Here is a 24,480-nt window from a genome sequence, read left to right as displayed (position 1 = left end):
ACACAGGAGTGTGCAACTAAGAAATATCTTACATATATTTTATTTATTATTGTTTATTTGTGTACTGTCACCGTGTCATGCAGGGCTAGCAAGAGAATATTGAATCATTCCCATCGGAGCTTACAATCTAAATTCCCCACCACACAAGTAAACAAGTAGCTGCTTGGTTGGACTGGAACCCAGGGTCCCGGAACTGCAAGACAGCGATGCCAACTACTGTGCCACCCATTTGGCTCTGAGCTTTGTAAAACAGGATGTGCACAGATAGTAAAATGAAAACGAAGGGTGTCCACCAACCCAAACTAGGCAGTCATCCTGGTTAATTATTTAACAGTCAAGTATAGTTCATGAAAAAAGCAGTTCAAGTCTCCAAAATAAACAAAATATAAACCCACACCTAATGTAGCTGTGACTTGCTTTAACAGCTCTGCGAACAATGTACATTGCGGCTTCCAGAATTCAAACATCAATAAGTAAACATGTTACTGGCTAGAAAGACACAGCCTTGGCCAGTTTCAGTGGTCTGCTTTTTATTATACTGCTAAACAGCATATTGCACATCAGCAGTCATTACCACTTATTTTTATGATGGAGATCAAATACCCTAAATTAAAGAGTTATATAGTTGAAGAGTAGTATATTAATGTCCAAGATCATCATCACTATACATTGTTAATCAATCAATCACTTTTTAAACATCACAACCTTACGACATTTAGAATGTACTTTTATCAATGAGAACTCTTCAGTTACATCCACAGAAAAAGTCTGGAAATGGTTAAGTGAGATTAAATAGTAGTAGAGGAATTGCACCACTAGTGCAAGATCGCATTTAACATGCAGGCCTGATTCATTGGGGCACGTATATGCCCATACCTGACGTATTTGGCGTAAAAACACTCTACAGATGCCCAGAAATACAACATACGACAGAGGACGCAGCAACGTCCAATTCATCTTCTAGCACAAAGGACCCTACTACAGCCTAGGATTTTGTGGAGGGGAATCATCATCACCATCATCATTGTCATCATCATCATCATTTATTTATATAGCGCCACTGATTCCGCAGCGCTGTATAGAGAACTCACTCACATCAGTCCCCGCCCCATTGGAGCTTACAGACTAAATTCACTAACACACACACACACAGACAGAGAGAGAGAGAGAGAGAGACCAGCTGGAGCACATGCAGCATTGCCCAATTCAAGCTTTGGGCATCTCTAAGGTACCTGTTTTTCTGTCGTATCACTTGCACCAGCTACAGCTCAGGTGTAAGTGCCGAGTGATAGTGATGACAGTCGCATATACATGCTAGAACATGTGTTTGCGATCAGGAGCAACTGTAGAAATGCTTTTTCTGCACAGGATATATCCATAACATCGTAATAAATGTATTTCAAATAATCTCTCATTAATTACTATATTATTAACAGGTGACAATAATTGAATACTTTTTTTTCTGTGCGTTCTTATGTTTTGAACGTATTCACCAACAGACGTATCTTTACACCCGAGCCTTGCTGAATATGGACGGGTGTGTGCCGATTTATGTGAGTTTTACAATGCGTTTGTTGTGCTGCCTTAATGAATCAGGACTGCGGTGTGTAACTAGTGCTTACACCCGTGGTCGTGGAAGGTGAGGTCATTGGAGAACACCTCATTGACACCTTTGTGCTCTGGAACATGCTGCCATCGTTCTTGACCGTAGGTGTGACCACAAGCAGATATGGGGTCATTGGAGCCAATTTAGGGGTCTTCAACATTGCCCACCGGCACCTGCTTCTACCACCCCTGCACCAATTGTACACCGGAACCAGATGCGTTCTCTCTCCGATATCTGAGAGGTTTATCCACTTCCTGTTTCTAATGATGAAAAGTCCTGATGTTGACTAAAGTCCATTATTAAAAAAGTGTACAGGGCAGGTGCTTCATTTACAGTAGCACCCCCTCCCCCCCAGTGACCCAACTGTCTAAACTGTCCATACTCCCCTGTCTGGGGTGGAGAACTACCCCATATAAGTCATAGTAAGATTCTTTCCCATTAGCAGGAAAGGACCATTCAGTCACAGCGCAGCCCCTTCACCATCTTATAAGTGCTACCCTATGCCCATGCCCATTTGCCCTGAACAGAGGGTGGTTGTGATTACCAGTCCTTATAGCCAGGGGCAGGCTGGGCTGGGGGGCAGGGGCACATATGCCCCCCGGGCCAGTTCCATGGTGGCTTACCTTGGGCTGGGTCACTGAGCCCCCTGAATTTTTTTTCACTAAAAAATAGACTGCTGAGCCGATTGTTGCCTCCCAGGCTAAAGTTTGCCAGCTCTGCCCTGCTTATAACTAGTCTATTTAATAAACCATTCCCGCTTGTGTCCTGAAACTCTGCAGCGCTCGTATTGCGCTGGCTGCCAGGATTACTGGGATTATTGGTAACGACCGGCAGGCAATCCACAATCCACAATCATTTCTCATTTCTCCTGAAATTACTGTAACAATTTATTACAGCAACTAAATTGCAAAAAAACTTTTTCAAGAACATTTTCAATCTTCTGAAGTGGGACTGGGATGACATCGCTCATTGCCCTGATAGAGGGGGTGTAAGCTGAGCAGTCAGAATTAAGGAATGCATCTGATGAGTAGCAGATAGTCCATTTAGCTAATTAACTCCTTGTGCAACTCATTCTGTTCACTGTGGGAGATGTGATGGAATCTCTGGCTGGGTGCTGAGCAAGTTAATGCAGATAAACCTTCAGGCTTTTAATAAAGTCTCTGTTTTTTTGTTATACAGTTAAAAGGCTGTAAAGATACACTTCCCAGCACTCTACTTCACTTTGTAGGTCTTCCCGGTGGGTTTGGTTGTACAGCCCCGTGGTTCAGTATAAATGAAGAAAAATAGAAAAATAGTAAAATAAAATAGTATTTTCAGTGGCACATTTACACTTTGCAAATCACATGCCTTGCAGTGCATTCTGGGATAGCAGTAGGACTGTGCAACATGACACAAGACAAGGGGTCAGGGAACTTTTTTACCTTTTACCCCAAAATATATTTAGATACACCGACGTTACCCCCTTTGACTTAAAAGGAAGGAAATCATATATTATTAATTATTGGAATTCAAAATTTTATTGAATCTATTCAAAATTTCTTTGAAAGCTTCAACTTCAAAACTTCAGGTTTTGGAGAAATGATGTTGCTTCATTTTTGATACGAGAGCATCAGTATTGGGGCATTTTGATGTCAGAGCAGTTTGGATACAGTCTTCAGCGTCCAATCGATTTCTCAGCTTTGCTTTTATGTTGGTTAGAGTGGAAAATCCTTGTTCGCAAAGGTAGGTTGTTGCAAAAGGCAGCAACTCTTTGACTGCCTCCTCATGTGCAATTTTGATGCCTTTGTAGCTGTTGACATCCAAAAATATGACAGATCTGCTTTGTTTTCAAATGCAATACGTGCTTCATTATTGTATCGAAGCTCAAGAAGTGCCTCTGCCAACCCTTGAGGCTCTTCTGGTACAACAGCAATTTCACATTTAAATGGGTCTACAATCCAACTGACAGCATGTGAATCGGCAGCATTACCCCCAGGAGTTTAATTTTTACCCAATTTGGGGTCATTTACCCCTGTTCCCTGACCACTGGTGTAATGCATAATAAGAACAATTAGTGAATATTGCATCCAGCGCATTAAACAGGAGAAGTGGTACTGTGCATTTGTCCGTAAATACAAAAGAACAGACACTGAGAATTGCATATAACGTGAAGTATAAGAGATACTGTGCACTTTTTAAGATCAGTAATAAATAGATAAATAGGGACTATATCTGCTGATCTTTGACATTTTTATACAGTCATACAGACTAAAACGATATTTAATTACGAATCCAATATAAGTAGAACCTCTACATGACACAATACAGGACAGCAGTTAATTGGTAACCAGTCCTCTCTATATAACCATAGATTACAGGTTGTGAGCTGTAGAGGTGCTCAATGTGATTCTCAAACAGAAATCTTAAACTAACAAGACATGAAATAATATTAGCAGACAAAAAATATTTCCCTTTATAAATGCCCTATACCTGTGGATTTTTATAGGAAGGGATCAGCTCACAGTAAACACCCTGAACTAGGTGTTGTTTCTTATCAGATGTCAGCCAGGGATCGTATTTCATGTACAATGTCATTTGTGAGAATTTAAGTAAGCCTTCAGATGACCCAGGTTAATTGTCACTGCCTCTGGGCATTTCTGGAACAGCGAAACACTGTCCTACAACTCTATAATCTCCAGCGACAGAGCAGACGGGTGGTGTTAGTGTAAGTGTTAAAGTGTGAGATTAGTAATCAGTGTTAGTACACTGAACATAAGAGTTTTATAGACCCCGGGGTAAAGGTATCAAGCTGAGAGTTTTCCGGCGGGCTTGAAAAACCAATCAGATTCTAGCTATCATTTATTTAGTGCATTCTACAAAATGACAGCTAGAATCTGATTGGTTGCTATAGGCAACATCTCCACTTTTCAAACCCGCCGGAAAACTCTCAGCTTGATACATTTACCCCCCAGTGTCAAAGCAACGCTTAAAACAACACATAATAATCTGACTGTTCCTGTTGATTACAACTAAGATTAAGAGAACCTGGAACAGTGAACGCTTAATGTACTCTATGGGCCTGATTCATTAAGGGACGTAAATCCCCATACATGCCGTATTTTGCCTAAAACTGCTCTGCGCATGCTCCGAAGCAGATTATACGCCAGTGATAGCAAGTGCATCCTGTTTAAACGCAAAGGACACTTCCGGCAGCCTACGATTTGAAGGGCGGGACGGGGGAGGGAAGGAGCGGAGGCACATTGGTAATGTACAGTAAGCATGGGAAGGTGGAGCGCACGTACCTCCGTCCGATTCAAGCTCTGGGAATCTCTCAAGTACGTGATTTTCAGCCATATAATCCGATCCAGCTACAGGTTTAGTCTGAGTGGCAATTACTAGTGATGACGGCTGTGTGTGCATGCTAGAACGTGTTTGCAATCAGGAGCAACTGTAAAAATGCAATTTATGTACAGTAGACATTAATAACCTCCTGATATGTTTCATGTATACATAAATAAATAAATAAAAACAAAATATTTTTTTAAAATCTACTTTCATTAATAAGTTACATTAATAACGTGCTAATGTATTTAAATGTTTTTTTATCTGTGTGTTCTGATGGGACAAATATATATCTATATATATCTATACATATATTAGAGGTGCTCAGGCTCGGTTCCCCGAGAATGGAACACACCTGAATTTAGCAGATCCGAGCACCAAGCCGAGCCGGCTCGGTACTTTCGCGCGCCCTCAGAATTGGAAATGAGACAAAACGTCGTTACGTTGTCGGATCTCGAATCTCGCGAGCTTTGGATTCTATAAGTACCGCCCTCCACGGCGATCCGGCGCCATTTCACAGAGGGACACAGAAGGGTTAGCACAGTTCTTGGCAGTCTCTAGTGCAGTTGGGCAGCGTCATAGGTAGAAAAGAAAGAGGAGGGGTAGCTGTGTTCTTCAAAGTCTACAGTGACATTCAGGAGAGCTCCATTGCTCCATTGCTAATTGTCATTGCTGAAATACAAATAATAGGGCTGACAGGCTTGGTCTTCTAAATCTGCAGTCTTTGTTTGAAAGTGTATGAAAATAATATTGTAACCTCTGAGGTTAAAATTGACTGCAAATGACTTGAAATTAGTGTTATTGAGGTTAATAATAATGCAGGGGGGATAAAAAAGCAAAAATAAGTGATTTTTTTTCCCAAAAATAATAGGATTTTAGGGAAAAAAAATCACGAAGTTAGTCCAAAAAAATCAGAACACGTGGGTCAGTGAACATCTCTAATATATATTTATATATATATATATATATATATATATATACACACAGTGGTTTGTGTCAGTCTGCATGTGGCAAGTGCCGTTTTCAACTAGACTCGTATTCAACTAGAAACGTTTCTTCAGATCCGCTTGTACTTGACACGTATCTATGTGCAATTTCCATCCAGCTTACACAAAACGCGAATTGCATTGCTTGATGATTGAGACCTTATGACATCATTGATGGAGCTGTCCTGAAGCAGCCTTTGTACCACCCAGTTCTACATACATACATCAATGTAAACTGTCTCGTATGTCAGTCCCAATTTCTAGTGATCTGTTTGTGAAATCCATATTGTGCTGTGCAAGTTTAAATTCTGCTCTTTAATAATAAGCACAGTATAATTAGATTCTGATAATCTCTATTGGGGTAATAAAAGAAGATTATAGATGTGCTCGTCATGGGGAGCTCCAATCACACGGCTTACCTTCCTGCAAGACACTACGCATTCACGTACCCGCACCCGTCTTTATTATTGTTTATTTATATAGTGCTACCATATTACCCAGCGCTGCAATTATTCACATAAGTCCCTGCCCCATTGTAGCTTACAGTCTACATTTTATGCCAACACACACACACTGGGGTCCATTTTGGTCCATTTAGCATACTTTGCTACATTTGGGTAAGAGGCCTTGGGGCAGGGGTGTGGTTACATCATGACTAGGGCGTGTCCACAGAAAGGGGGCGTGGCCGCATCCCTGTGTGTGTCCCGTTCTCTCCTCCTCTCCAAAACCTTCATTGCAGTGCGTTCAGCACTCGTTCAATGCTAAGCAGCAGTGAACAGGCAATACCATCCTAACTTCCCAACTATCGAGACAAAGATGTCCTGATCGGGATGGCGGGATAGAGCTCTCAAACAATATGGGCTGAAACTGTTGCTTGTGTGGGCCTCTATAACCACCAGAAATGGCCCATCCGGATTTCAATTGTTTCCATCTGAAAACGTCAGCTGGCCATTGACCATTGTCATTATGTCTGCAGTCACTACCTGACTACTGTAACAAAGCCACATGATATCCAGCCATTCGTCCTTAATGCTGAACACAATAGTAGAATCCCTCCAAATTGGTCACTCATATACGTGGCCGGACATCGGACCGCGCACACTGACGGTAATCTACACCTTGAAGTGTTTCACAGACGTTTCGATGACACTTTGCGGCTAACTGAATTGCCCCCTTGGGACTTGGATGAGAGTTAAACACAGTGGCAGTCCACCATAGAGGCCAAATATTAACATACTAGGTAAATGCTATCAATGCCATTTGTCAACTATACATAAGAGATAAGGAGGAGTAATTTGTGGATGAACAACTTTTCATCATAGAAACTCAATGTTAAAGTAAGACATACAGTATTGTAGTGCATATAAGTAAGCAGAATACATGATATACGCGATTATGACCATAGGAACTTTTACATGGGTACGTATAAGTTCTATAGGCTCTTTCGGCTAGCCCAATCACCATGTGAGTGGGTTGAATCCAACAGAAAGTTGCTCACAGCACTATAATCTCATGTAGATCTCTTCCATTCTCATCACTTCCTCCCATTCACGGTTACAGGACTTTTTTCGGGCTGCACCCACTTTATGGAATACACTCCCTCGCACAGTAAGACTTTCCTTTAGTCTTCAAACCTTCAAGCGTTCTCTGAAAACCCACCTCTTCAGACAAGCTTATAATATTCCTTTACCACCCTCTTAATCTCCCTAGGTTACCCTATTACCACCCTCTACACAGCTAACACAAGACAACAACCCTCTGACCAACATAGTTGTGTGACTGAGCATACAGCCCACTAAATACTTTGTAACCTTTGCATTCTGGCTGGACAAATATTCAATATGATGTTACCCTTGTGTATCAAACCATTGTCCCATAGATTGTAAGCTTGCGAGCAGGGTTCTCTTACCTCTCTGTCTGTATGTATTACCCAGTATTGTTTAATTACTGTTTGCTCCCGTAAAACTCTACGGAAACTGATGGCGCTATATAAAAAAATGTTGATTATGATGATGATGATGGAGCATATAAGAATAAGATTAACAAGAAGGCTTTGAGAAAAACAATGCCTCTAAGCAAGAAAATTGCAACTTGACTGAGGTTAATAAAGTATTTGCAGTAGCTAGTTCAAAGTGGTGAACAAAACAAAATACATTTACATACATCTCATAATATCTACATTACACGAATACAAAAGAAAAGTAAATCAAATAGAATGTAAAATGTACCTATAAAACATGCATAGTCTGCGCTATAGTTTGCGTTATACTGGTGTTTGCTTTTGCACAGTAGTTTATATTAAGCTGAGAAATAAGAAAAACTAGAAATTTATTACACAGTAATCTGACATTCTCAATGCTTTTTTAGCTCTGACAAGTCACAAATTGATAAGCATTAAGAAGATATCCACGCCAGAAAAAAAAATAGATTTGGCTAGAGATAACAAAAATAGGATAAAATAGTTCTACTTAGCTTCGATGCAGCACTACCCTGACCCAGTGGGTTCCTCCGAATGCTTCAATTGTTAAACTATGGGATCCTCTTTCCTACTACAACTTACCAGATTCATGTCAATGGGAATTCATGGTAAACGGGAATAAACAATAACACTGTTAGTTTGAGAAAGCTCCATCTTCTTAGAAGAGATGATCTCCCTGGACCATTGGAGAAACCATCATACCAGACTGAAGATAAGTAGAACTTTGAACTTTACATTTTGGGAACTCCCCATACACACGGTCTGTCCAATGTACAAAGTGAGGCAGTGCAATGTAGGAAAATGTTTCACTTACCGCAGGTTGCAAACAGCGATATAAACCGTTAAAATGAATAACTCCTTACTGATATGGTTTATATTATGGCCTTTATTCTTAGTCGTTGCTAGTGACTGAATAAAGCTTTTGGAAATGGATTTATCAAGCAAACAGTCATTTCCTTTCCATGAATGATCTTCATAGAAGAAAGCCCTTTCACCCACATAGCTTCTAGAGAGGTTATCACTCCGGCCGCTGTAATTTACTTGAAGGAAGATTAGGGGAGTGCTGAGCCCCACCAGACTTGTCACTTTGGTTATAAATGTATATTTTTTATACAGATACCATCAGCTTCCACATAATGTTATACAGACAGGTCCAGGTTACACACTTAAAAGATATCTTTACCACTTCTAGTTTTCAAACAAAGAATTGTCAAGCAAGCTCTCTCTGTAACGAAAGGAATGTATCTCAAGAGCTGTCTGAGACTCACTTAAAACTTAACACACTACAGATGATTTAACCATTGCATTAACCTCTGGCTATGCCTGTTCTGTGGTCATCTAAATGTCACAAGGATAGCTTAAACAACATGATGCACAGCAGGGTCAAACACTGGGTTTGGGCGAGGGAGGAGCCATTTTATCAAGATCCGTTGCAGCGATAGAAATCTTCTTTCACCCAAGTATTCATTAAAAGGTGACTGGCAGAGGTAAAAGGCCGCCAGACCAGTACAAGATCCCTGAGTGCGCGCTTGAGCCGGCTTGTGGGCTCGCGCGTACGCATCAAAACTGTAAGCCTGGACTCCAGTTCCAGATTCACTAAAAATAATAGTAATAAAGATAAAAATAATGTAAAGAAAAAAATAGAACAACTTACAAACTATTTACGAAAAAAAGTGAAAATGCTTTATTTTAACAACAAAGATTTTTTTTTTCTTCAGAGCACAGGCTATCACATAAGGCATGTCCTAAAATGCGTAATATGCCGCAGCATTTAATAACTAGTCAGCAGAATAATGGAGGATATCCTGGCCGGACAGAGGGGGTACGGCACCAACTATGCTTTTTATTAACATCAAAGTATTGCACTGTTATATATCTGTATTTATGTCTATACACAAATCTCAATGCTTTGTTTTATTATATTGAGCAATAATGTTATTTGTCCAGAAGTGTTCAAAATAAAGGTGTGTGTATCGTCTCACGGGAGAGGACAGATGATATCATGAATTCTCCAATCACATGCGTAGGAGACAGCTGGACCCTCAAGGCTTAATTAAGTCACCAGATTCCATTGGAAAACAGACAGCCTCTGGTAAGCAATAGATTTTTTATGATGAAGCCTGACACATTCTATTGAATATAGGCATCACAATAAAAACATGAAGAACAGCGTTCTATAGTATTAGTTTCCACAGAATACTAAAAAACATCATTGACTCATATGTGAATGGACAAGCAGGGCATCTAGCCTCAAAGTACATTAGAGTATCTAATAGCTGCCTAGATGGACCTGTAAGTTGTATCCTGCTGTTAAATTCTATGGGGTATATTCAATTGTTAGTTTTCCGCGCCACGGAAAAGCTAGTACAGTTAATACGGTAATATGTAGCTGGACTTCAGCTCGCGGCTCAGGGAGCTGCAAGCTGAAATCCAGCGAGTAAATTACCGTATTAACTGTTTTTCCGCGCACGATTACCGTAATAACGGTAATCGTGCGCGGACCGCGAGATTTTCGGCGTTTCCGCCGAGAATTGAATATGCCCCTTTGTTTCTAATTTAACCATTTTATCCGACTATCAGGATTTTACAAAGGTACTGTAGGCCTTCGTTCCTGGCAAAGCTATAATACTAAACAAATAAAAAAAACATAGACAGGCGGTCAACGAGACGTCGTCAAACACGGAACAAAATATATAAAAGCAACCAACACATAAACATCCAATGCAAGCTCAAACTGTGTGCTTTCTTCTCCAACCAGCAAAAATCAAGGCATAAAAAGCTAATATCGTACAATCACTGGAACTGAGGATTTCTCAGTGATAAGTATAGATCAGGTCAATCTATGGAAGATGGAATTAGTAAATTTGTAAATCGATCTTGGAAATCACCAAAAAAAAAACAACCTCACTGGATTTAGAACTTCGACTTTAGTTTATAAACAGTAAGATGATAAAAAAAAAAAATTATGCAATGCATTGAAATTAACAGGACCATTCAATTCAGGTTTTCTTTTGATGGGTGCACTAACACTCCCATGGAAATGAATGGGCACTTTGAAATGAATGTGAAAATCTCTCTTTAAGGAAAAGGCTGGCATATGGACACCACGCTGAAGGTGTCAGATGTATTCCCAATGATCCTGGCACCCCTCTCCAAAACGTCACACAGCTGAGAGATTAAATGCCGAATCTGGGAAAACCTGGTCCCTAAGAGGTAACTCAGCTTTAAGTGTTAACACTTTTATAATGCTCAATATTGAAAGCTTACTGCTATTTCATTAACACAGCTACAGTGGAAGCTTTCACTATTCAGCATAATCTAAGTGTTAGCAAACCAATTAACCATTTACATAAATGCTTCCGAAAACTCTGTTGATGTGTTATTAAACCAATTAACCATTTATCTAATTTTATTAATCTCTAACCACAAAGGAAATCTTGTCTTTGCACTATTCCACAAAACATTGTGCACAAGTACTCGCACAAGTACTCTTACTAGGAACACTGTCACTCCGCCGAAAATCCTTTGCCTGTACAAATTCCTCTTCCACCAATGTCTACATCAGGCCTGGCCAACCTGTGGCTCACAGGTGTTGTGTAACCACAAGTCGCAGCATGCCCTGCCAGCTATCAGCTGCTATGTACTGGCAAAGCATACTGGGGCTTGTAGTTTTCTGGAGAGCCACAGGCTGGCCAGACCTGGCCTACGTACTGCTCAGTAAATCTGCATTTACACTAATCAAGGTGTAGTTTTTGCACTTTTTAAATGACCTTCTTTGTCTTTAAAGCCTCAAAAAATATCTATTTAGTTGACTGTGTGCTAAAAACCCCCCACCAAACTTTTGTCATTATCGTTCTTTTTAAACAACTAGGATGTCACTACAACAAGGAAAAGCTAAAAGCAAGTGGAGATACCTGTCAACCTATTTATCAACAGTTATTTATATAGCACATACATATTATGCAGCACTATACTGGTCACCACCAAACTCATGACCTCAGTGCTGTCAGGCAGCAATGCTAACCATCGTGCCACCATGGCGCTTCAGAGCCTAGGGACTCACCAGGAACCAATGACAGCACTGACGACTGGTTCAGCTAGAAAAAAATAACTGGCACATCAAAGGGCCTCAACGATGTTCCCAGTTCCTAATTAATTTATACGCTGTTACTTTATGAATATAGGAGATTATATATATATATATATATATATATATATATATATATATATATATGAGCATATATATGCATAGGAGAGTGGGGTACTTCGATTCTAAGTTACATGTTATCACTAACACAGTCCTAACCTATCCTATAGTTGAGATAACAACACAGGGCATGTGCCTTCAAAAATATCTGGAATGTCCCTAATTAATCTTTTTCTTTTAAAGTGAACGGAATTATCTATTGCCATTGGCAGTTGAATAATGAAAAGCTATACCTAATATAATGTAAGTGCATATCATGTATCAGAAACTGCATTAAGGTGAAATCTAGTATTTGGGAGTCTGGTAATCCTACCCTAGCAATCTCCACAAAAGCTAAAATAAAAGTGCACAAACCGAGCATTAATCTCATTCTTTCTATATAAGTGTCAGTTGATGCAGATTTTTTTGCTTTCTGTTTTTTTGGGTAACACCTCATAAAAACAATACACAGGGTAAGACCTTTCCTTATATAAGCCCGAGATATATAAAAGCACAGTAATCTCCAATAAACAGATGATCTGCAACAATACTGTGTGAGAGACGCTGCCATTAACTACAAAGGATTCTTTCTGTAATGACTGGATATCAACATTGAGGATAGAACCGAACTGGTCATTATATTCCCTTCTACCCAGACAATCATAATAATCTCACAATAGCCAAAGCTACAACACTCACATGCAATGTCTGCATTACTACATTAACCAGAAAGTGTCTGATCTCTGAAACAGCAGTAAAACATTAATATATGTTGGGCTGCAGCTCTCAACAAACCACTATAAACCAGATCACGCTTTACAACAACTTATGTGAACAAATTTGCATGCGACATTCAGGAACAAGGTCATAAAGAGGTCAAAATATATATCATTTGCATTTCAGCAGCAGTCAAAAAGCAAAAAAAGCGTAGCAGCATAAAGCAATCACAGCAAACTATGAAATAGGGCAACTTCTAATGTTATGTCTCCTAGTTCCAGAGTAAAACAAACTTAATTTTACTGATGTCATAATTCATGATCAAACACATTTTATTTATTCGTATGATTAAACAGACGACAGAATGAAAATGTTACAAACACAGCATCATATAATGTAAGTAGTACATTTAAATGCAGATTTGCCTATACACATATATAATTTTAAAATACATGTATTTAAGCAGTTTGCTTTGTCACTGCCATTAACAAACCAACTAATCCCTCTCATAAATGGTTAAAGAGAAAAAAAGTGCAAGCAGGTGGCATGCTATGGAATTATCCTGCAAAATTTTAATTCACTTCCACTGTGTCTAACAATATTTCCGCACTGTCCACATCTGCGCCATAACAAACTGAAACATGTGCAATAATTCACAGTGTAGGTGAGAAAGGTTTTAATAAGAAAGATTTGGAGCATGTCAATGTCTATGCTTCTGAAGCCCCGATAGGCTGGTTATCTTGTACATCACACTTCTACTTATCAACAGTCTCTCATCAGACAAGTTCAACGAACCGAATAACTCACCTAAAGCATGTAGTCAGCTCTCCAGTCGTTTTCAGACACGGGTACTTAGTGGTGGTGATTTTGGTCTCTGAACAAACTTCCCTGTTGGGCAATGACAAAAAAAATAAAAATTAAATAAAATAATAATCATATTTCATATAAGATTTGCCAATATGGAAGATTATCTCGGATTGTTTCAAAATGACTAATGTACGGTATGATGACATCAGGGCATTTTTTTTTAAATACAAAGCATACATCTTATTTTACCTGTCACAGAATGAGCATGTTGTCACTTGCTGCTATTACAAAAAATTGTTGTGCAAACAAGTATATTAATGTATTGCCCTATGGTAGTCCCACTTTCATGTAACTGAAGCTGTTGCTGTTTGATAATAATAGTGTTGTTAGGACTGTCTGTAATATCTGAGACAGATCAATGGTAAAAACATCTGTTTCTTCCATATATTGTATGCACTCAGGGGTTGTGTTATCTGCAGGTAAGGTCAGAGGGGAAGGTGACAGGTAAGAGCCACAGGGGGGACCTCACCTGGAGGTAACTCAATCCGTCAAAGAGCCACCAGCAATAATATATCAGTAACCTGGAGTCACCCACCTGTCTGATTCCACCTCTTCCCTGTAAGTCCAAGCCAGCCCCAGGGACAGAAAGAGCAAGAGGCAGCCCAGGCACAGGCAGATCCTCCGGGCACCTCTCTCACACATTGGCCCCCTTCTCGCCCACGTCCTTGCCCTGCTGTGTGTGTGAAGTCCTTCTTGGTTATTGCCCCCCACCTCCTGGTCTGTGCTGTGGACACAGAGAGAAATAGCTGTCACCACCCGAGATTAGCTACAGGGGGCGCTCAGGAGACGGCGAGAGCGGAACCTGGAGAACTCGCTGCGAGGTTCTGTGCAGAAGGGAGCAGAAGACAGACAGCTCGCAGCGGCTGGGCCCGGTGTATAACATCGGAGGCGGAGCCCTCCATGCAGATCACAGACCGCTGGAAGACATGTGAAGGGCACTATCACAGGCAGTCTTGTAGCGCAGCTCCTGCTGTGCAGCCACTGGCTGATCCCTCCAGAAGTTGCATCTAGATCTCCCCCTCTTCTTGCAGATCCCCTTAGACATGGATCCTTTATGCCACTGGATTCCTTCTTGCAGATCTTTGTGCTGTGAGTTGCTCTGCACTATCTCTCCTTTTCACATAACTTCTTCCCTTTTACTATATATCCCATTCTCCTCATATACCCTGTCACTGCAAATATTCATCTGTAGTCTGATTTTATCTCCCCCCCTGCATGCATCTAGACCCCCTCTCCATAAATCTCTGCTGCAGATGTGGACCTAAGGGGGAACTCTCCCCAGTCCTGACTGAGATAAGATCTGTATGTCACCTTTTCTGTGGGTTTTATACCCCTCCTTGTTCTTTTCTCCCTTCCCCTGTCATTCTGCCCCCCATGTTTATTACTCAAAGTAAGATCTATTTCATACTTTCAAGTAATAGATTTTGGATTTTAAACGTTCTAGGATATTTCTTTTGCACAGGGTTTGATCAGAGGGGAAGGGGCTGTGCCTGGTATGTCATCTATTTATCAGAGAGGGGGGGTCCTATAATCTGGCCACTAATATACTAACTAATCATTATCTGGAGACGTGGAGCAGTCTGCTGCAGATATCGCACAGCGATAAAGATTTTACTCACTGCTTAGATGAGTTTTGCTGTAGTTATGTTGCCAAATACTTGGGTAATCACTATATTTATAACATAGGAAACAGTGCTGGAACAGTTGTATACAGTGTATTAAAAGTGTATAGTTTAGGCAATGATGTGCTCCACAATTGCCACCTTTTCTCAGATAAAACATTGTTACTATAGCTGTATCTTCTTTACAATATGTACTAATAATTCATCAACATCATCAACATTTATTTATATAGCGCCAGCAAATTCCGTAGCGCTTTACAATGGGAATGAAACACAGTAATAAAACAATATTGGGTAATACAGACAAAGAGGTAAGAAGGCTCTCTGCCCGCAAGCTTACAATCTATGGGGTAATTATAGTTGTAGTGTATTTTTTCTCTAGGGGTTATCTCTTCTCTTCCCGTCTGAATATAATTTTTATATGTAGGTGATTTTCAGAGGGTTGTTGAAAGTTTCACTAGTTTACAAAATTGCTCAGAAGACCATCGCTGTGTGTGGCATGTAAGGAGTGTATACTACATGTGAGTGAGTATAGATTGTTGTCAGACAGTCCCTAGATTCTTTACCATAGAATGTTTCATTGCCTAGAATTCCAATCCCTGTTACAACTGGATTCACAACATTAAGGGTGATAAACCAAAGATTATTGCTTTGTCCAGCTTAGTGGATCAGAGTTCTCCTCTTACCTGTCCAGTCAGGTGTGGAGAATAGGACAAGAAAGGGATCTTTTCTTCCCACCAGTAATTGGTCAGGATGGGGGTGAACTAAGGTCACTGAGTTTACATATTTGAGTACATGTTGCTGGAATTGTTTTACGTCATTTAAAGAGCACTTTTCACCTCACCCTTTCTAGAACAATGTGTAAGGACACAATCGTCTTTAATTGTGTACATTACATTTATGCAGAATGCATATCTAATAAAATAGTCCACTTCAAACATTCATACGGACAGTACGGTATGTTAATTGAAAGTCAAGGATCAGTTTGCAAATGACATATCTGAGTTAGTAAGTCTCAATTAAGTTATTCAAATGCAGAGGACATTCTGCTGTGTGATGTCGCTTGCCTACTTTTTGCAAAGTTGCAGATAAGCGGGTGGATTTTCAGGGATGGGAGGAGTTTGGTGGATTGGGGGAGTTTCTTGCTGAGCATTTATTACAAACTAATGGCATAATGCACTGCCTACTGTAAATTATATGAACATTAATATTCATTGGGGAGTTCTGTGACCATATAAAAGAACGGGGCTGTAGGTTAAAGGCTCTTATACAGGTCACCGAAATCAGAGGTGAATTCTAATGTCTAAAATAATGTACAGTATCGCGTGCAACACACAAGAGTACAGAATCACAGGTGGAGCACTTGGGTATGACTAATTAATGGTTCAGCTAGTGCTTGGGAGGAAGCTGACTCCTGCCAGTGGCCGGTGACCAGTGAGGGGACCGTGTGTCTATCTAGCAGTAGGGTTGTTTGGAATTGTATACTTTTGTTTGATTAAACTTCTGGAACTACAAAACTTGCTGTCTGTACCATCCTGACACTTCTCAGTAAAACTACAGCAAAGTTTTTTATTTGGTGTGCCTTTCACACATATATTTATACACACACACTGATCAGCCAGAACATTAAAACCACTGACAGGTGAAGTGAATAATATTGATCGACTTGTTACAATGGAACCTGTCAAGGGGTGGGATATATTAGGTAGAAAGTGAACAGTCAGTTCTTGAAGTTCATATGCTGGAAGCAGGAAATTTGGGCAAGTGTAAGTGTCTGAGGGACTTTGACAAGGGCCAAATTGTGATGGCTAGACAACTGAGCCAGAGCATCTCCAAAACGACAGGTCTTGTGGCGTGTTCCCAGTATGTTATGGTTATTACCTACCAAAAGTGGTCCAAGGAAGGACAAAAAGTGAACCGGTGACAGGGTCATGGGCGCCCAAGGCTCATTGATGGACGTGGGAAAAAAAGGCTAGTCGGTCTGGTCCAGTCCCACAGAAGAGCTACTGTAGCACAAATTGCTGAAAAAGTTAATGCTGGCTATAATAGAAAGGTGTCAGAACACACAGTGCATTGCAGCTTCCTGCGTATGGGGCTGTGTAGCCGCAGACCAGTCAGAGTGCCCACGCTGATTCTTGTCCACTGTCGAAAGCGCCTACAATGGGCATGTGAGCACCAGAGCTGGACCATGGAGCAATGGAAGAAGGTGGCTGGCCTGATGAATTACATTTTCTTTTACATCATGTGGACGGCCGGGTGATGGCACCAGGATGCACTATGGGAAGAAGGCAAGACGACAGAGGCAGTGTGATGCTCTGGGCAATGTTCTGCTGGGAATCCTTGGGTCCTGGCATTCATGTGGATGTTACTTTAACGCGTACCACCTACCTAAGCATTATTGCAGACCAAGTACATCCCTTCATGGCAATGGTATTCCCTGATGACAGTGGCCTCTTTCAGCAGGATAATGCACCCTGCCACACTGCAAAAATTGTTCAGAAATGGTTTGGGTAACATGACAAAGAGTTCAACGTGTTGCTTTGGCCTTCAAATTTCCCAGATCTCAATCCCATTGGGCAGCTGTGGGATGTGCTGGAAAAACAAGTCCGAGCCATGGAGACCCCACCTCACAACTTACAGGACTTAAAGGATCTGCTGCTAACGTCTTGGTGCCAGATACCGCAGGACACCTTCAGAGGTCTTGTGGAGTCCATGCTTTGACGGGTCAGAGCTGTTTTGGCGGTATGGGGGGGACTTACACAATATTAGTCAGGTGGTTTTAAATTTTGTGGCTGAATGGTATATACTATATGTCAACAAGAAAGTCACTCATTGTTCAAGTTTAAAAAAAAAACAGCTTAGCTTTTAGTTGTATATCAGCAGGTGATGTTTCAGAGAGAACTTCTCCTTTCTCAAACTACATCTATGCTATTCCCCCTCTATTTAAAGTGTAAGCCTCACCCCTAGCCTGAAATTCATCAAATTCATGTGTGATAAAGAACAATACTTAAACTTAATACTTAAATACTAAAACGAATAAACAAACAACTACTACTAGCTCTCCCAAAGGGGTGTATTAAAAGAATTAAGAATATTATAAGCAGCACCAAAATGGATTGTTTGAAATCTGTTATCACAGAGAGCCTGTCACAGTTAAAACTGACATACAAAGTCAGGCTTTACAGTGTGAATTAGCTGAATACTATGAACTATAGACTGCATAAGTAGCTTCAGGTACAGGGTGACAACCTATAACACAGTATTAACATATGTTGGTTATCCAATGGAAAGTCTTACCAAACTATTATAGAAATAAAGTCAGTAAGAAGAGAAATCAAATGTGTCTGGACATATATAGTGAAATTTAAAAGCATATTATAACGTGTCTTAACTCCATGTACCCTAAACCAATAAAATATGATATATCTGGAGAAGTTGGTGTTACTAAAGTGTCAAATAATTCAAACCAAAACATAGCTTGCTGGTATATATTGCTAGTGTACACCAGAGATTACAGCTCAAAGGTTTAATTCTACAAAAGAAGCGCAGACCATTTGCAATCATCATCATCACCATTTATATATATAGCGCCACTGATTCCGCATCGCTGTACAGAGAACTCACATCAGTCTCTGCCCCATTGGAGCTTACAGTCTAAATTCCCTAACATACACACCAACAGAGAGATAGAGACTAGGGTCAATTTTGATAGCAGCCAACTAACCTACCAGTATGTTTTTGGAGTGTGGGAGGAAACTGGAGCACTCGGAGGAAACCCACGCAAACACGGGGAGAACATACAAACTCCACACAGATAAGGCCATGGTCGGTAATTGAACTCATGACCCCAGTGCTGTGAGGCAGAAGTGCTAACCACTTAGCCACCGTGCTGACCAGTAATCCTGAAATCATAAAAACAGAGTAAAGCCAACTGTTCATTCAATCCATTGGGGGATAAACTGTTGATTTGTATTATCCGTTTAGCGTCTAATCTAAGCAACATATTTTTTCCAATGTTAGGGATGGTGGTATGGTCTATCGCCATACATGTCAACTCAGCAAATTTGTGCTTAGATTTATCCAGTGATCCGCAACTGATTGTTCATTCATGCCCTGCATAAGTGTCCTTTTAATTTATGGTCACTCGTGCAAAGAGCGTTCTGTTTTGCCTATATAAACTTTCCAGTGTGGACATGTAACTGTATATACTAAAAAAAAAGTAGTTGTACATAACATAAAATGCTTCTGGGGATATTTCTTATCCATCACTGGATCAATAAAGCTTGTCCCTGCTATCAATGATCTACATGTAGTGCAGTTGGCACATCTGTAACACCCATTTTGAAGGCTTGTAGGTGTTTTTGATGGAAATGTCCATTCTTTAAAATCCCTGGTCGGGTGACCTAGAAGGTCATTTAGGTTTCGTGCTATTTTGTAACCGAGGAGACGTTTAGAATTGGTTAAGGATTTCAATCTTGTATCCGTTTGGAGTAGAGGCCACAATTTATTGGTAGTAGATCCTATGATTGTTGAGCTATCGGTAAAAGGAAAAGGTGTTTTATTCTTCGACTTACTCTAAAATGATTTTGGTTTCAGTAGTGTTTTGCGTAGAATATCAGTAAACTAACAAGAATTTTTCAGAAATCAATATTTCACTATAGCCTCATTCACGGAATTTGTAGCCCGAAGCCAACAGTTCCTTAGCAGATTCAGTCTCATTGTTTACAATCCCACAAACTCTGATCAGATTTAGGTAACCCGTATATATGAGTGGTGTAGGGTGAAAACTGGTGTGTCTAGGATATTATTCATGTCCGAGGGTTTGAAATAGATATTAGTTAACAATTTAGAGTCTTCCATTGTTATTAGAACATCTAACAAGCATATGGTCTTAGTATCCACATTCCGTGTTAATTTGATTAGACTTTCACAATAATTCAGACTATCTAGGAATGTCCATGCCCCAGGTCCACAGCATGAAAATATCATAGATATAACAATGAAGAAAGAAAAGGTTTGAGGAAATTTCTGGGTCTGTAAAAAAACCTATTTCTCAATCTCATACGTACATTCGCATACGATGGGGCAACACAGACCCCATTGCCATTCCTGAAACGTTGTTCAAAAACAAAATAATTTGAACCCAAAAATTAGGTGTAAAATATCCAATAGGAAAGTTATTGATAGGCCAGCATAGTTAGAGAAATTGTTCAACAATTTACCCCCTGCACCAATAACTGACTTACGTGGAATACAGGTGTATAGACTTGTCATGTCTAGAGTTACAACGAGTGTGTCAGCCAGAATCGGGTAACTTATTTAATTGGTTCAACAAATCTGTGGTATCACACAGTTAAGTGCATTGTTCTTGAACAGCAGGCTGTAAAAATGTACCCTCAAAGTTGGAAAAAGGCTGTAATACACCACACGTAGATATAAATCCCTGGTTGGACCTCCAAGTTCTTATGAATTTTTGACAACGTATATATATATATATATATATATATATATATATATAATATAAATGCCTAGTGGCGTGTGTTAGTCTGTCTGTGTGTGTGTGGAAAAAATAAAACCAAGCTGCAGCGCCACCTGCTGGGCGGAGTTATACACTGACCTTCTAAATTCTTAGTGTGTGTGGGGAAAAAAATTCAGAAAGGGCTGAAATTTGGTATACTAAGATGTTTTTAATTTGTTAATTTAATTTGTTAATTGTTAAAAGTGTTTATAAAGATTTAAAAAAAATATATATATATTTCTTGAAGGAGAAGTGACAGTTGGGAGTGGTTGGTGGTTGCCGGGGGTGACAGAGTGAGAGGAGTGTGATACTCAGGACCGCTGAGAGAGATCCCTGTGTCTGGATAGACATCTGGATAGATGTGACGATGAAAATGAAGGATGAGGTGATAGAGAAGAATGATGAGGTGGTGACATGTGGACAAAACCACGTTAAAAAAGGGCGCTTACGTCGGGAAGTAACGCTCTTCCCCTGAGGAGGCCTGGGCTAGGCCCAAATGCATGACAAGAACCTTTTTAACACCTTAAGTAGCTTGATTTGACTAGAATGCATGAGTATCATGCACGGGTTAACTTGTGTATATATATATATATATATATATATATATATATATATATGTTCAGCAACCTGAGAACCAATAAGTAATCAGGCTCATCCTTAGTGATATATTTGTTGGTGACGCCAAGTTGAAACAAAGACATCAAGTCTACTCATAACGTCAAGAGTGGGGTCATAACCTAATTTTTTATAGGTAACTATGTCCGAAAGTTGTCTTAAAGTTTCTGCCCTATGGTCCTTATAATCCTGCAGCACTATTGCACCAACGATGTCTGCCGGACATATTGTGATATTTTGCAGTTCCGTAAGATGCTTAAGTGCAATACGCTCTTCAAAGGACAGATTGGGATAACATTTCAAGCCAAGGTTAGAAGTTTGTGCCTTCTGGTCTACGCATCGTGAGAACCTTTTTATGGACGCATTAGTACTGTGCGGGTCGATTGTGGACTTGGATTTAAATCGTGGTCTATTGGATTGGTCAGTACTAGAGTTAGAGTGCTCACCACCCTATTGGTAAGAGCTGTATCGAATTTACCAATAAAATAACTCAAACTAAATGATCTGATCATAAAGTGGCCACTTTCTAATAGAAATTAGAAAATCTATTTGTAGGGACAAAACTCAGCCCTCTCTGTAACGCAACCATTGCAGAATCTGTTAATGTGTAGGAAGATAAGTTAAAGATTACATTTATTTGCTTCTGCAGCCTTTTCTGGTAGTGCCCAATTTGGCTGCCTCTCCTATTCTTTCATTTTCGTTATACCCACTCTGGATGGGGTATTCAACCCTAAAAAAATAAAGTAAAATCAGTGTTACTTAGTGGGGAATAACTTGTCTGTGACTGTGTGTAGTAACCATGTCTGGGGAATTGTGGTCGCCCACGTCTCACTCTAAAAGGGCGACTTCTGTATGGTATTCTAGACAACAAAGCTTTAGATGTCCACTCGTAAACTTGTAGAACCCCTGGCAGTCTCTATTTGCTCTGTTGAATTTATCCCGCTTGAACTGTAATAAATCATGACGATATTTCTCCACTTGTGTTTGCAATTTGATCATCCATTCATTAGAATTTGATTTACTAAATGATTCACCTACTTTGAACCCCAGGGCTTGTATTTCAGAAGACAGCCTTTTAAACTCAGCTGTTGATTCTTGATAACAAGCATTAGATCCATTGAACATTTGTTAAATATAGATCGCTTGCAAAACTCGGGGTTACAATGTTCAATAGTAGGAACATTACTAATGGGTAAACCTTTTGGAATCTTTTTTGACTTATAATAGTCCGATAAGAAAATAGTGTGTAAATCAAAATACATTGCACGCTTGTGTATTTTTAATAATTCCTGTTTTATATGTTTTGGAGAGAAGAAGTTACCAGAGTCCCCCAGTGCTTCTGTGTGCAGGATCTTATTAAGCTCAGTTCGGAAAAGATAAAGTGTCTGTGCCACTAATAGACCAGCTATTATTGACATCGGTGGTAATAGATATTCCGGCGCTTGGAATACCGGCACAGAGTATATCGACAAAAAAAACCGGATGACTATAAAAACGACATATTTTAAATGCGACATGAAGTTCTAAAGTGGCATTTCAATCTAAGGATTAGGGTTGGGCGGCGGGTTGTACTGTTGCCGCTATAAATCTTCATGTCGCTCACTTTTGTGACGTCAAACTCAAGTGCCGGCATCCAGTATCTTCGGATTTAGCAGCAGTCGCATACCAGTCTGTTTAGAAAACTGCGCTGTCTGTGTTAATGTAAGTCTACATTTAAATTATGTTGTTTTTATATTCATCGGGTTTTTTTGTCCATATACTCTCTGTCGGTATTCCAAGTGACGGAATACCGTACCCAACCCATTGACATAAACGACAAATCATTTGCGATAGAGTCCCTGGATTTAGCAGACATGTTCCAATAGTAAACTGTCACCCAAAAAAAACAGTTAAAAACAAAAAGGAATGATAGCATAAACATACTTGGCAACTTTTCCTCGTTGGATTCAGGGAGATCCCGGGGAAGGTGGGTGTGTGAGGGCGGGGCTTGATGAAACACATCCTTTTGGCCCCACCCCCCAAACGATTGTCAGATGACACGGTATTTGCATTATTAAACACCGACCCCACCACTTATCTATTATGGGAGCCAGAACCGGGAGGTTGCTCTGCTCTCCCGGGAAGTCTCCCAGAAATGCAGGAGTCTCACAGACATTCTGGGAGAGTTGGCAACTATGCGTTAAAAAAAAGCAGCTAAAGAATCTCTAGAGATTGAAGTGTCTTTTACATTTCTGTCTCCATTACTGAAGTCATTTTGTCTTACCTGTCAGTCTTTGATTAAATCTTGGTCTCCATGAAAATAGCCACCTCCATAGGCATCAATACATGAATATAAGACACAATTTCTGAACTGTGCCATCATGCCACAGATGGCGAAGCCAACCACGTCTTGTACTGGCTCAGCATCAGGGAGAATGCCAGACTCTTCAGGGAGTGAGGGAGATCACCCCTATTTCAGGGAGTCTCCCTGACATTCAGGGAGAGTTGGCAAGTATTATTATTATTATTATTATTATTATTATTATTATTATTATTAATTTTTATTTATAAGGCGCCACAAGGTATCCGCAGCGCCGTACAGGGACAAACAAATTACAATACAATGGGAGACAGCACAGTACAGTAAACAGTAAGCACAGTAACTCAGTAAGCTCAATGCACAGCTAGAGAGGGCGGGGAAGAGGGAGGGAGGATCCGCAAACGACGGGGCCCAAGAAGGAGGGCTCGGAAGACAGGGAGACTCCCAGGGGGAGGAGGGAGCAAGAGTGGACGTGGGGTGGAGGACCCTTGAGGAGGAGGGCTAAGTAGCTGGAGAGCAGAGTTAAAGTGGTGGAAACAGGAGGATCATAAACAAGTATGATCATAAACCTTAATTTTTGTTAATTGCCCAAAAGCAAGCTTATTTTCTAACGTAAGGGCGCTCTGTATAGCACAATAGTTTATAGATACATGGAAAAACAGGCACTACCATTCAAGTTACTGCCAAGTTGCTCATCCTGGGAAACAAATTATGCAATTCATCATAAATATGTCAACAAAGGAAGTCAACTTTGTATGTCCTTGT

General features: G+C 40.2%; 1 protein-coding gene across 1 annotated transcript in view; it reads right to left on the bottom strand.

Annotated features, from left to right (window-relative positions):
• CCBE1 (collagen and calcium binding EGF domains 1) overlaps window positions 1-14,557 on the bottom strand; it is a 296,195-nt gene extending 281,638 nt beyond the window's left edge. Inside the window, exons 1-2 of the mRNA XM_075184779.1 lie at window positions 14,197-14,557; window positions 13,602-13,682 (exon numbers count right to left, since the gene is read on the bottom strand). Coding sequence (XP_075040880.1) covers window positions 13,602-13,682; window positions 14,197-14,303 — 188 coding nt within the window. The 5' untranslated portion in view covers window positions 14,304-14,557. The remainder of the gene's footprint in view (window positions 1-13,601; window positions 13,683-14,196) is intronic.
• Between the last annotated feature and the right edge of the window lie 9,923 nt (window positions 14,558-24,480).

The sequence above is a fragment of the Mixophyes fleayi genome, chromosome 1 (assembly GCF_038048845.1).
Source record: "Mixophyes fleayi isolate aMixFle1 chromosome 1, aMixFle1.hap1, whole genome shotgun sequence".
Lineage (NCBI taxonomy): Eukaryota > Metazoa > Chordata > Amphibia > Anura > Limnodynastidae > Mixophyes > Mixophyes fleayi.
The sequence above is the reverse complement of the archived record's forward strand: the minus strand, read 5'-3'. Positions and strand labels throughout refer to the sequence as shown.